Below are 14,072 nucleotides of genomic sequence, written 5' to 3'. Positions count from 1 at the left end.
AAAGTGGATTCACCCTCTGGAAAGCGCTACACTCTTGCAACCAATCTGCAACACTAGCGGGAAAGTTCTGTGCATTACCATTGTTGCGGTTTCTGCAAAGTCCCACCCCCTAGCTCTCTCCTCTGATCTTCCGGCGAAGCGATCGCCATTTTTTTTTCTCGGAGCAAGCGGAGATCAACGCACCGGTGAGCCTTCCTTTTACCCAGCGAGGCTTCCCTGGCTGCAGTCCCTCCCCAGAGCTGTTTTAAGACACCAAGCACCAAGCACCACACAGCCCCGTTTGCTGGTTTATTTTCCCTTTATTTTTCACTCTATTTTTGGCCGGAAATCGCGCCCGTGCGTGGGGGGGGGGTATTTTCTTTTTTCACTCGGGAGCGTGACAACGATGAAACAGCAGCTCAAACACCACCTGCTAGCTAGATGGGTCTCTCTGTTGCAACGAATCAAAGCAGATTCGTTGCAACGTGTTTTTTTTTTAAAAACCTTCCTTAAAGGGAAAGGGGCTTTTCAGGAACATGATAACGGCCGCCCATTGGCTGCTCGTTTGATTGACGGCCAGGGGCAGGACAAAGCTCGGCAATATCGCTTCCTGGCTAGCGATTTTTGCCGAGACCGGAAACCTGTGCGAAACGATAGAAACGCAACTGGATCCCCCTACAAAGGCAGGTATGCATAACGACGAATTCCACTATTTAAAATGGCGTTTTTTCCTTCCGCAACCAATTTGCTACATAGATCCTGGTGCTGAATGGCACTAGCTCTCACCTGCCCTGAGACTCTGGGGAAGGGCAGCGTATAAATGTAAGAAAAAATAAATGAGACTGTAAGTGCTGTTGACAGGGGACAGACTACAGAGGGGGTCCCTCACCTGAATGCCTAACTAGTGCTATTCACTGGTGGGATCTTTGTGGACACTGACACAGAAACTTGAAAAAAGTAATGCAGTAAACAAAATCCCAGAGTCTGCGGCAGGCCTTCTCAACCAGGGTATTGTGGAACCCTGGGTTTTCTGGGTTTCCCAGATGGGTGGGAGTTATAATTAAACATTTATCGGGTGGTATGTCAATATATGGTCATGTTGAACCCCCCTTCCCAAAGTGGCCAATGATGGGCCTGGAGGGGGTGGGAGGGAGGCATGTGGGCATGTACACAGCAATAGTTCCCAACCATATTCTGCACAATCATGCCACTTCTGAGGCTTCTCAAAGCCTGAAGTATGTCTCAGGGGTTTCTCAAGGGCAACAAAGTTGAGGAAGGCTGGTCTATGGTTTGGTCCAATTAAGACAGTTGAAGTATACCGATCCACCTCGCTCACAATAGATGATGTGTAGCATTGATATTCTCTCACCTTCGGAGACATGAGAAGAAGGCCGATGTCTTCCAGAATGGAAAGTCATGTCAAGATGTCTTTTTGAGAGCCAAGGATGAGCTTCTCTGTTGGCTATAGCTGTCAGAAATTGGAGCAGACAAACAAACAGTGTACCTAACCAGGAGAACCCAAACATGCACGAAAAGGGAACGAGTGGTATAATTTTAGCAAAGCCTTTGCTTCGGTGTACACTTGTATTTTGTGATGAAATAATCAAAACATGCCAACTTTGATCTCATATATTATTCAGTTAGAACAAGTATTCTTGACTGAACAGTTTTTCAAGTGGCGTGAATTTAGTTGACACAGCTAAGATGACCGAACGCTCTTGCAAGGGGTAATAATTTCTGGTGGCATAACTCAGAAGGGGTAAATGGGATCTTGTGGCCTTTAAGAATGTCCCATCGTATTTGTGGTTGGTTTATGCAAAACACCTGAAACCCTTTGCCAAAATTAAGTTTCCTCACTTTAAATTCCTAAAATATACCCCCCCCCAACCCAAGCTGAAACACCCAAATCCAGCTCCAAACACCAGCAGTGAAGAAAGCTACTTTCAACTTGATTCTGCCCAGTAACAAATTGATGGCTGAAAGTATTTTTCTAAGGGAGCTAAAAACAGAGCCCAGCAAAATGAAGACCATGCACCTTTCAAAAGGTCAAAAGCTGACGAAATTTGTAAGGAGGAGCACAAGATGGCAGCAGAGAGGACACATGAAAAAATGTAGGTTAGGCAGACAAAGGAATACTATACAATACAAGTGGAAAGATGCATGGAAAGTGAAAGAAAGGCATTTTACACTCATAGATTTGAAGCAAAAGGCAGTGAGAAGTCTATAAAAATTGCATCTGGAGGAACTGTAGCGTACTTTTGGGATGGATGCCTTAATATATAAGGGATGTTTTAAAATGATGCTACAAGAAGGATGAATCAGGTGTTTTAATTGTAGGGTGTTTTAAATTTTGACTACGAATGTTTTAGCTATTTTGTAAATCACCCTGAGCCCACTTGCAGTGACGGGCAGTCTATAAATATAATAATTTGGCTGGCTTCGTCCACAGCCAGGGCTTTTTCGGCCTGGTGGTATGAGCTCTCAGAAGACACCCAGGCCCTGTCAGGGCTCACTGAGTTCCACGGGGCCTTCTAGGGTTGTGCGCTGGCTGGAACGGCCACTTTGGCAGCCGAAGAGCACAACGATATTAGACAGAGCTCTTCCATGAGTCTGATGGTTGAGGCAAGTAGAAACATCAAGGTCTAACTGGCGTCCCCCTCATTGCCACCTGCACTCTGGGTTCTAGTCTTTCCATCCAAGTTTCTTAGAATCGTTAAACTGTGATTTTAATTGCATTGTTGGGCATACGTTGTTCACTGCCCTGAGTCTACATGAGCAGAGGGGGCAATTTATAAATCCAGATGCATAAAACAGTAACAACAACAACAATAATAACAGATATCCAGTCTTTCAATTGTGCTAAACAAAGGATGGCAATACCAGTATTTTAGATCCAAATGTGATTTTTTTTGGCCATGGGACCATGACAACAAATTGACCACTGATAGTTGCAAAGCCTACATACCCCATGGCAGGAATTCCTCCTCGTACATGTAATTCACTTCAAGGAGAGTAGTCCCTAACCCTGGTTTACTTACTGGACAAAACATGTTCATGGATGATCTATCGTCTCTTTGTTTATTTACACTTTTATACTTCCTTTCCTTGTGGCTTTGGGCAGTTCGCAATATCGATCAACATACATGCTCCAGGGTACGAAAAGATATAACATGCTTCAAAAGTTAGATTCAGTAGATGGCAACAACATTTAACCATTAACCATGTGGCCATTTAACCATAAATTAACTTAACCGGTTGTCAGACTGAGGACTGCCCCATGATGTAACCAGTGGGCATGTCTCATAGGAGTGTGTGTGTGTGTGTGGGGGGGGTCTGGTTAGATGTTTTCAGCTCATTGGTCCCAGCCTACTGCACCTTATGGCAGAAAACTCATAAGCAATCAATGGAAATACAACCAAACTCCTCCGCAAAGTGAACAAAACAGCCATCTTGCATCAGTAATGCTGCGGTGAATTTAGATGCTCTTTTCAGTTTGTACTACTTGAATAGTAATCAATTGCTTCCATAACAATGGGAAATAATAGGCTATTAATAGGATGTTTTGGAGTGTTTTCACAGAGTCTCGTTTGCATTAAATATGTCTCTTCCTTGCTTCCAATTATTTTTAATAGAGACTCAAGGAGCTAAAGCAGAGGGAGTTTGCACGCAATGTAGCCTCCAAATCGAGGAAAGATGAAAGGAAACAGGAAAAGGCTCTTCAGCGCTTGCACAAGTTAGCTGAACTCCGGAAAGAAGCTGCGTGGTGAGTGGCAAGTTATTAAAAGTTAAACAGAGTCACGAGGGGGAGGAGTTACCGCGGCCCAGGTGAAAATAGCCTCATGACAATCCAAAAAGTATGTTTCCATGGCACTGGCTGAGCCGTAGGTGCCAATTAGGTTCGCCCCTCTGACCGTTTCTGCACTGGGAACTTCACTGCCCCAGCTCCCATGCAGGAGCACAAATAGGGGGCGGATGAGGTGCGCCAGGCCAAATGCTCCCCCATGTGGGTGCAGGAAGAGGTGGGCAACCTGCCATGACTAAAACTCCAGCCTGCAGCACAACATGAAACCTCCAGTGCATAAACGGTCTCTGTGAAGAAACAAATGTTCCACATTACTTTTTCATCAGAGCTAAAATGACAAGTATTTTAGTTGTTAAAAAAGCTGCGTTGTATCTATATCTTGATAAAGGCAAGTTGAGGAGCCCTCTAGGGAACTAGGTTGGGCATCTGCAGCTTGGCAAAACTTCATTGTTGAGTCCATACTATGCTAACAGAAAGCTGGCACTCGACATGGTTTATGAATTACAACCTTAAACATCTTGTTATTTGTAGCTGCCTCAGGACTTTCAAGTAATGGAGATTTGCTGTCAATGGTTATACACAATCCTTGATCCTTCAAAGGCCTCCCTCACACACACACACAGACACCCAAACACCCCAAGATCACCTTTGTGAACAAAAACATACAGTGGATTGGATCCCCTCTTCTGTATCCATGCCATTCTAATGGTAGTAAGTTCTACCTTGACATGCCCCAAAGATCATCAGACCCAAATCTGTTCAGGACCCACAAACCAAAGGAGGTGAAATTGGCCAGGGTCTTTTTCAGCCTTGACTGTGAACTGATGGAATGCCCTGCCAAAAGAGATCAGAGTCCTACCTAACCTTAACCAGTTCCACAAATCCTGCAAGATGGAGCTGTTTCACCAGACTTATGGCCAGTGCGTGGAGAGAGGTGTGCTGGACTCACTGCTAGAAACTGAGGGAAGATCTGCTCCAAGAACTCTTGACACAAACATCCCAGTTTAAGTTAATTGGGGATAACTGGGATAGCAAACTTTTTTTTAAGATTGTATCTGATTGTTGTATAAGCAGGCCTTCACCTGCCCTGAGCTACATGGAAAGGGTGGGTTATAAAAAATAAATAAATATTTATTTATTTACTGGAAGAAAGGTAGAAAGAAAATTTACTGTGTCTGCATATTGTCACTCAAGCTGACAATATGAACATCTCCCATCTCCCTGAACATCTCCCAACCTCAGAGGTACCCTTGGAAGGGCACCTGCAATTTGTGGATCTCCAGATGTCCATGGACTACAATATTCACACAGTAAAAATGCTAACAGAGTGTCTTTTTTGCTAATTTACCATAGGCAAAGAGATCTGAGAACTTGCCCTAGGGTTGTCAGTCTCCAGGAGAGGTCCCAGAATTACAACGGATCCCCCAAACATCAGTTCTCCTGGAAAAAATGGCTGCCTTGGTGTCATGACCCTGGGATATGTGCCCATGAAGACACCAGAGCTGACTCAGAGCTCTTCACAGTGAGGAATAAAAAGTAGCTTTATTGGGAACTTGCCATTACAGAGAAACATTGCTAAAGACACCTCACAGAGAATTTCAAGACGAGATATACCATGAGCCCCAGCCCCCCTTCCACATGATTTGTGTTCCAAAAGTCATTCCCACAGAAAGGAAGTTTTATCTAAGCTACAAATTGCAATGATTCTTCAAACGTCCTGGCACCCAGTCACGAAGAGCCAGGCAAGGTTGTTTGCATTAGTTACAACACTAAACTGTACGAACCATAATAATAACAAGAAGAACTTCAAAGGGCAGAAGGAACAAGGGAGTGGGGAAGGGAGGCCGGGAGAGCCCTCCTGGGAAAACCAGGCCCCCTATTGGGGCCCCTCAGCTGAAGGCTGGGTACATGACACTTGGCTTGTAGGCTCTACATCAGGGGTAGTCAAACTGCGGCCCTCCAGATGTCCATGGACTACAATTCCCAGGAGCCCCTGCAAGCGTTTGTAGTCCATGGACACCTGGAGGGTCGCAGTTTGACTACCCCTGCTCTACATCATTATATCCAGCTGAACTCCCTTCCCCCATCCTCACCCCCACCCTACTCAGGCATTACCCCCAAATCTCCAGGATTCTCCAACATCAGTTGGGAAGCCTAACTGGGCCTGATGGTAGAAACTTAATCTATTTAGGTTTTCAAACATTAGCTGTGCTGACCATGAATTATCCAGCAACAAACCTCTGTTCCATTTTCACGGTCCTTGATTCCCTGACTTGGACTATTTGGAGATAGTCTTCATTTAAAGAAATCAACAGTGGTGGGTTAATTGAATGTTCTCTGGGTGCTTTTCTTAAACAAGGTTCCTGTGGTCTTTCAGGCTGTGATCCACAAACCACTCAAGCTGGAAGGCCACCTCCAGATGGTTGAATGCTGGGAAATGAAAAAAACAACTGAGTTTCTTTAGCTGCAGTGCAGATAAATCCATTGAAATCCCAGAACTCTGGTTCATCTTGCTGCAGACTGGGGCACACATTTCCCCTCTTATTCCTCAGGCCTTTGTAACCTTTAAATAACTCACAGCCAGAGGTTTGTATCTAACTCCCCACGCTGTGCTAATGATCATATTATACCTAATGGTATATTTATTAATGGTGTGCTGCAGAGAGGGTGAAGGACAATGGATCAGCCTGTGTGTAAACATATCTGAAATTGCAAGCTGGACCCCTGGGGCACAGTATATGTTTAGAGACTGCTACAAATGTTTTAGAAATACAGCTAAAGAACAAGGCATGCTGCAGCCGAGAAAATGCAAACCTTTCTGGGAGAGGGTCGCCGGGCTGAGGGTAACTATTTCAGAGGACCCCAGGGGGTTCCAAACTTCTCCTCACTCAACAACTTGTGCATCAAGTTAGTTAGAAGTATTTAAAAGGCATAACCAAAATTGCTTTAAACCCAACCTGCATACCCAAGTGGTTACTTAAAAACAGAGGGGATTGGGCTGCAAACAGTGCAGTGCATTGCTGAGTAGAGTTAGACCCTTCTCAGTCCACTAAAGTAGCGATCCCCAACCTGTGGGCCGTGGACCACATGTGGTCCGTAGACTAATTGGAGGTGGGCCCCGAAGGACGCCTTCTCCCCCCCCCCAGCCCTTTACTTCATCCCCCCCCCCCCCCCCCGGCCCTTTACAACACGCTTCGGGTGTCATTGTCTCCCATCACTCCCAGATGGGACTATCTCGTTGCAGAGAAACAAGCTCAGGGTTCCCATTGATTTGTCATTGTCATGAGTTAAAATTTCCATGAAAATAAAATGTTCCATATGTTCAGTGTTGTGGCATGTCTGTATCTTATTTTGAAGGGATGTTTAAACATTACCATAGAGATCAGAGAGCATTAGGGCAGTGGTTGAAAGTAGAGGAGTAAACTACCCCCCCCCCACACCGGGCCTCAGTAAAATTGTCAAGCGTTGAGTGGTCCCCAGTGATAAAAAGGTTGAGGACCACTGAACTAAAGTCAATGAACCCTGCTGAGGACCACACCTGTACCATGTGCACATTCTGGGACATGCTCAAAGACAGTGTGATAGGAAGAGCCAATATGGTGGAAAACAGGTTGGTGGAACCTACTACAAAATGGGTGCTGCAGGAGGAGGAGACATCCACAAAATGTCAGCAAGGGAGGCCAGATATAGCTCTATCAGCAACTCTTCAGCATTTCAGGCAGTAACTCCATTTAATGGGATGGATTTTGAAAATGAACATATTATTTAAAACACTTTTTGCTTACATGCCGCTTACCTTCACCTAGAAAGTGAAGATCCTGGTGCTATGATGGCAGCAGCTGCCCAAGGGACTCTAACGAAAAATGGACAGCCAATCAGATCTTCACTGACCAATCAGAAGCCTTGCGGGGCAAAAGCCCTACCGGGCCCCACCCACTTTCTAATAGGTTTAAACTATGTGTAGTACAGTACCGGCTTATCAGAAAAAAAATCACAGTCAGAGTAGTTCATCCATGGAATGGACTGCCTGAGGAGGTGGGGAGCTCCCCCTCACTGGTGGTTTCTCAAGCAACGACTGGACAGTTACTTATCATGAATGCTTTAGGCTGATTCTAAATGGCCCATATGGCCCCTTCTAATTCTTTGGCCTGACTAGATAGCCTGCATAGCCCCTTCCAACTCTTTGGTTCTAGGATTCTACAATCATTCCAGAAAAGGTTTGTCAGCCACCATTGTCCCCATGGCTGACACACCGTGATTCCCTGGGACTGTCAGATTAGGACTGCAGAGCTTGGGTTTTAAATCACCAATCGGCTATGAAGCTTGCTGAGTGGCTGTGGGCCCATCTCATTCACTCACTCACACTCACTCACTCACTCTCAGCCCAAGCGACCACACAGAGGTGTTGTGCAGTCAAAATGTAGTGTCACAGACATCCCTTTTGTGGAAGTTAATCAAACCCCTTTGTAGCAACTAGGACCAACCCAAGCTCAAGGAGAGCCTTGCAGTAAGAGCTTCCACGTTGTCCTGGGAGTAAGCCTTGTTGATTTGAGCACAGTGTTGCCAATCTCCACCTGTGGCCTAAAGATCTCCCAGAATTAAAGATGATCTACCAGACAACAGAGTAGTTCCCCTGGAGAAAATGGCTCTTTGGGAGGGTGAACTCTATGGCATGATACACTGCTGAAGTCTATCCCTTTCCCAAACCCTGCCCACCCTGGGCTGCAGCCCAAAATCTCCAGGAATTCCCTCCTTGAGCCCCAACTGGGAAGTGCCACTGCATGTCTATGTTTTGCCACTAAAATGTTAAGGTTGTGATGTGGGAAGGACAAGTTGTCACCTTGCCAGCTGTACACATGCCTCTGAACGGCTTTTATATAACATCGATCAATATCCATTTTGTTTTGTCGTAGTGCACCAGGCAGCGGCCCTATGTTCAGATCCACCACGGTCACAGTCCGAGACCACTGTAACGAAATCCTTGTCAACGCTGCTAAAAATGAGCAAGAATTTGACGTCTCATTACTGCACAACTCCAAAGCTCCTGGAGACATTACGTCCCTTGCTGCGTCCACACCCGAAGATGCCAGAAACAGTAAGCCAGAGGCTAGCAAACTTGGGGATCCAGTGCTGGGACTCCATGGGCAGAAGGTGGGGTTCTCGTTTGCTTTCCCAAAGAAAGCATCAATCAAGCTTGAATCCTCGGCGGCTGCATTTTGCGACTACAATGACGACGCATCAGGAGAACATGGGCTTAGCAGAAGAAGTCGGTTCATTCCTGGACTTTCAGATATATCAACTGAAGACGCCATTCCGGGTGTGGAGGAAACACAGAACTCTGTTGGTCCGCTGATGGCAAGACACAGTGACAAAACAGAACTTGCTCCGCCGCAAGACTCCAAGGAGCCATCTGCTGAGGACCACACAATGCAAGAGGTCGCTGAATTATGCTCCCCTATTTCCCCGCCCAAAGAAGCCGAGCCCAGCAATCCGGAGAGCTTGTGCATTAAGGTGGATTCAACAGCCTTGCCTGCTGAAATGTCCAAAGGTGCCCCAGGGAGCCAAGGTCTCCCTGCAGAAAACAATAGCGATGAGCAGATAGACAATACCTGCGCAGGTCTCCCCGTCAACGAAGAGTGTTTTTCGCAGCAGGAAAAACAAGAAGGAAACTACCAGAACATTCATAGCGATTTATGCACTGCTGAAGACGAAAGTAAAGCATCCTTGTCCGATGGACCGATTCCAGCAAATCCTGAAGGGGAAACGGTAGCTCTGCCCGGCAAGCAAGACTCACATAAAAGACCCAGCGAGCCGTTTGTTCCTGTGCTCAACAAACATGGGTCGACCGTTCTTCAGTGGCCGTCGGAAATGTTCATTTATACAAACACAGAGCCATCTATTTCATACAGCTGCAATCCTTTATGTTTTGACTTCAGGTCATCAAGAGCCAGTGAAAGCCTGGAAAGAAATAAAGCCCAGGCAAATATGCCCAATCCTCCTCATAAAACTGATTCCAACAAGGGCTCTGTTAGAGATCGTCCACATAAATCTTGTTCAGTGTATGCCGATTGTGTAATTGACATTAATACACATCCATGCAACCATGCAATGTCAGTTTTGATGGATGTTTCTTCGGCTGAAGGCTGGACTTCTGAAAAAAGCCAAGAGGAATCAGCCTTGGATGCTTCTGGCAAGCCTGACAAGAAAGAAAAAGAACAGAGTCCCCCAAAAGAGCGGCAGGAGGGCTTATCTAGTGATGAGCGGCAAAATGAAAGACGGATCAAAAGAACACATAAAAAATGGTTTCATAAAACTCGGAAGAGGAAAAGGAGAAGGAAACTATGCCAGCACCATCACCAGGACACTGCTAAGGGAGATACTGGTAATTTTTCAGGAGCTGAAAAACAAGATTATTGTGTTGATGTTAAGAAACACCGGAATCTTCCTAGTCCTGTGGAACAAGGTATGAGTGAAACAGGACTGGAGGACTCAGTTGAAGAACTGTCACAGCAGTCAACTGAATCTCCTGGGTCTGAGAACAATGAGGACTGTGAAACCATATCTATGGGCGAGAGTAACCAAAGTCCATACCCAGTTTGGAATGTGAAAGATAACAGGGACTATTACACTAACTCTGAAAACCTGTGTAGAAGGAGCAAGCCAGTTTCTCACAGACAATCAAATATACCAGGATTAACTTCTGGAAGATGCAACTCCATGCATTCTAGACCCTTGTGCAGCTGGAGTATCAGAAGATCCAGCAGTAGTCAATGTCACAAACATTTAGTCCATCATCCTGGTGAGAAATGCACAAATCAAACACAGACCACAAAGCGAGCCTATAATTCTCTCACAGACGAGCCGGATTTTTTCCATCAAAAAAGAAGACATCATGCACATTCTGGTTCATCTGATGAAAGTTCAGCTGCTCAGACCTGCCTCTCAGAAGAAAATGTGCAACAAACCTACAAGTTAAGGGTTTCTTGTAAGCCTAAACGTAAGCGAAGGAGAAAGAGAGCAAGAACTCATCATGTGTTTATAGAGAGGCCACCAAGAAAGACTATCGGCGTAGATCCTCCAAAAGGAGTCTCCGTATTCAACAGCACTCCAAGCGTATCCACTGAAGATACCACCGAGAACATAAATCCTCTTGTCATGACCGATTGTGCAAACAGTACAGCAGAGACAATACAGCCAACGGAAAGCCAACCAGCACCGCCACCTGAACATTTACTTCCATCAGAAAACATCCAAGGATCAAACTCTTCCACCACCAGGAGTCCTCCATATCTTGAAGAATCCCCATGTCCCGCTACCCCCGTCACTGAACAGAATGTCCTGGCAGCAACCAAGTTCATGAACGTTCTGGAAGAAAAAGAAAAACGTGACAACCTGAGTGTTCCTAGTAGTCAACCTCCTAAAAAATTGCCCAGTGTTGAGAGGAATCTGGACCAACCTCCACCTAAATCATACCTCTGCCACTACGAAGTGGCAGAGACCGTACCACCAGAAAAACTTCACCCACCTGCCAATGAGTGGCTGCGCTACAATCCAGGTCTGTTTCATACCCCGCCTCCTTTGCCCTTTAAAGAAGCACATCTAAATAGTCACGCTTTCTTGGCCAGCGAGCAGATCCTCACCCCATTCGCCTTACCTGAACATGCACTGCTCTTGCCCCCAGAAAACCACGACAAATTCAAAGACCTTCAGTGTGAGGCCTACCACCAGATCTTCCAGCAAAATATACTAGCAAATAAGGTGAAGCTGACCTTCCCCCCAGCTGCGCTCGCACCTTCAAACCCTCCCCTGCAGCCCTTGCCCTTGCAGCAGCCGCTGTGTTCTACCTCCGTCACCACGATCCATCACACTGTTTTGCAACAGCATGCAGCGGCAGCGGCAGCTGCTGCCGCTGCCGCCAGTACCTTCAAGGTCCTTCAGCCTCATCAGCAGTTCCTCTCCCAAGTTCCCACTCTCTCGCGAGCGCCTTTACCTCATTTATCAGTTGGGCCAAGACTTTGTCCTGCGGGCCACACGGCCATCATTGGTCCTCCTCAGCTGCCACTCATTCCGGCTTCCGTCCTCCACCCCAATCACTTGGCTTTCTCCCCGTTACCCCACGCACTGTTTCCCTCGCTCCTGTCACCGCACCCAGCGGTCATTCCTTTGCAGCCCCTCTTCTGAGCTCCATGTAGACCGGTAAAAACGTGAGGGCGTGTCTTCAGCAAAAGAAGAGCGACATCAATGACCTGCGCCATTCATCAGATACTTTGACAAATCAGTGAACTAAGATTAAAGGGTTACCAGAGCCTCCTGACCTGGGAGATATTTGCTATCGGTGCAACAATGCAAACATTTATATGTATTGTGCAAATGCATATTACAATGAAAGCACTGAATTGGTACTAATACAAATGAAATATATAGATATACATATAGATATGTATGTATGTATGTATGAAGATCATGTCTTAAAATATATAAGCCTGTACATAAAATATATTTATAGTACTGTAAGTTACGTTATAAAGTATGCTCCTGGGTTGTTGTTTTTTTATTCTACTTGTGTATTTGCACCTAAGTCATGTTTAGATAAAACCGATGCACTATGTTTTGTATGACATTCCCTTATCACCATAAATCTAGTGAGAAACTCTCTTCTCTCTTGCAATAAATTTCTTTTGTTACGGATTTAATGATATTAAAACAAATATATATATATCTATATCTATCTATATATATATAGATATAATATATCATTTACTGTTAGCCTTGCAGAACATTGTTTTTTCCCATTTAAATCTTGGCTTCTTCTCCTTTGGGGCCATCGGATTGCCCAGCCTTTGGTGATGTATGGCCCAGGCACAAAAGCGAAAACCTTCAGGGAAACTGCCTTTGTGAGAAGAGGGCAAGGGGTAATAGGTCTCATTGTCTTAGCTGTTCAATGCTGGGGAGACAGATATGGCCCATTTGCAGCCTGAGCCTAAACTGCTGACTCTAGAAACAAGAAACTGAGAAGCAAAAACCTGCCTTCGCTTTTGTGCAAGGCCCTGAGAAGACATACTCTGAAAGCTCAGGAGCACTTAAGGAGGCAGCGGAGTTATGCAATTCCACAAATCCCAACTTCGGAAAGTTTCCATTTGGCTTTCACTTCTGGATACAAATGGAACCCATGAGTTTTATGCCGTTTTGTGTTTCACATTAAATTTATGCAATTGTTCATTATTCTTTTTTTGTTATTTGGTGAGGGGGGATGTTGATGCTCAGTGGGCGGGGTAGAAGTGGAATGTAAAAAGGCTTGAAAGAAACCTGCCATGGCTTCCCTATGATTGACAGCCTACAGAAGGACCTGTTGCACACCAGCGAAATGCTTCTGCCCATCCCAATGCCAGAGACAGAGCAGCACCAAGCCATCTCCTTCCATCCCTACTGATGTACTGCGTTTGTTAGATCTGAAAAGCTAAGCAGGGTTGGTTAGTACTTAGATGGGAGACTACCATGAAAGTCAAGGATTGCTACATGTTGAAGGCAACAGCAAACCACCTCTGTCTGTCTCATGCCTTAACAATCCCACCAGAGGTCTCCATAAACCAGATGTAGCTCAACAGCACTTTCCACCAGTATCCACTGAAAAGGTCCACACATAGTCAGGTAAGAGTAGGAGTCAAAGACATGCCCACCAAAGGGATCCTGCCAAGAACAGAGTAGCCACCCTGCAGGGAATTTAGGAATATGCCCCGTGGAATGGTAGCATCATGCTTTGAAAAGGATGTTCACTTCAAAAAGGACATGGACAAAATGGAGAGGGTACAGAGGAGAGTGATGAGGATGATCTGGTCCCTGGAGACCAAGCCCCGTAAGGAAAGGCTAAGGGACTTGGGGATGATCAGCCAGGAGGACATGATGGCTCTCTTTAAGCATCTGAAATGCGGTTCCTGTTGGCAGCAGAGGAGAGGACCCGCAGTAATGGGTTTAAACTATGTGTAGAACAGTACTAGCTAGTTATTGGGGATTTTCTCAGCGTACTTCAGCAGTGGAATCAGCTGCTTAAGGAGTTGGGGAGCTCCTAACTTGTGGGCTTTAATCAGCAGCTGGACAGATACTTATGATTGTTTTAGGCTGATTCTGCTCTGAGCAGGGGATTAGATTACATCAGGGGTAGTCAAACTGCGGCCTTCCAGATGTCCATGGACTAAAATTCCCATGAGCCTCTGCCAGTGAACGCCACAGTTTGACTACCCCTGGATTACATGGTCAGTATGGACCTTTCCAACTCTAGAATTCTAGGATTCTA

At 45.7% G+C, this 14,072-nt stretch overlaps 1 protein-coding gene across 1 annotated transcript in view; it reads left to right on the top strand.

Annotated features, from left to right (window-relative positions):
- ZNF804A (zinc finger protein 804A) overlaps positions 1-13,009 on the top strand; it is a 300,069-nt gene extending 287,060 nt beyond the window's left edge. Inside the window, exons 3-4 of the mRNA XM_077319374.1 lie at positions 3,612-3,742; positions 8,695-13,009. Coding sequence (XP_077175489.1) covers positions 3,612-3,742; positions 8,695-11,962 — 3,399 coding nt within the window. The 3' untranslated portion in view covers positions 11,963-13,009. The remainder of the gene's footprint in view (positions 1-3,611; positions 3,743-8,694) is intronic.
- The last annotated feature ends 1,063 nt before the right edge of the window (positions 13,010-14,072 follow it).

The sequence above is a fragment of the Paroedura picta genome, chromosome 2, assembly GCF_049243985.1.
Source record: "Paroedura picta isolate Pp20150507F chromosome 2, Ppicta_v3.0, whole genome shotgun sequence".
Classification (NCBI taxonomy): domain Eukaryota; kingdom Metazoa; phylum Chordata; class Lepidosauria; order Squamata; family Gekkonidae; genus Paroedura; species Paroedura picta.
This window is presented reverse-complemented; position numbering and strand designations above follow the sequence as displayed.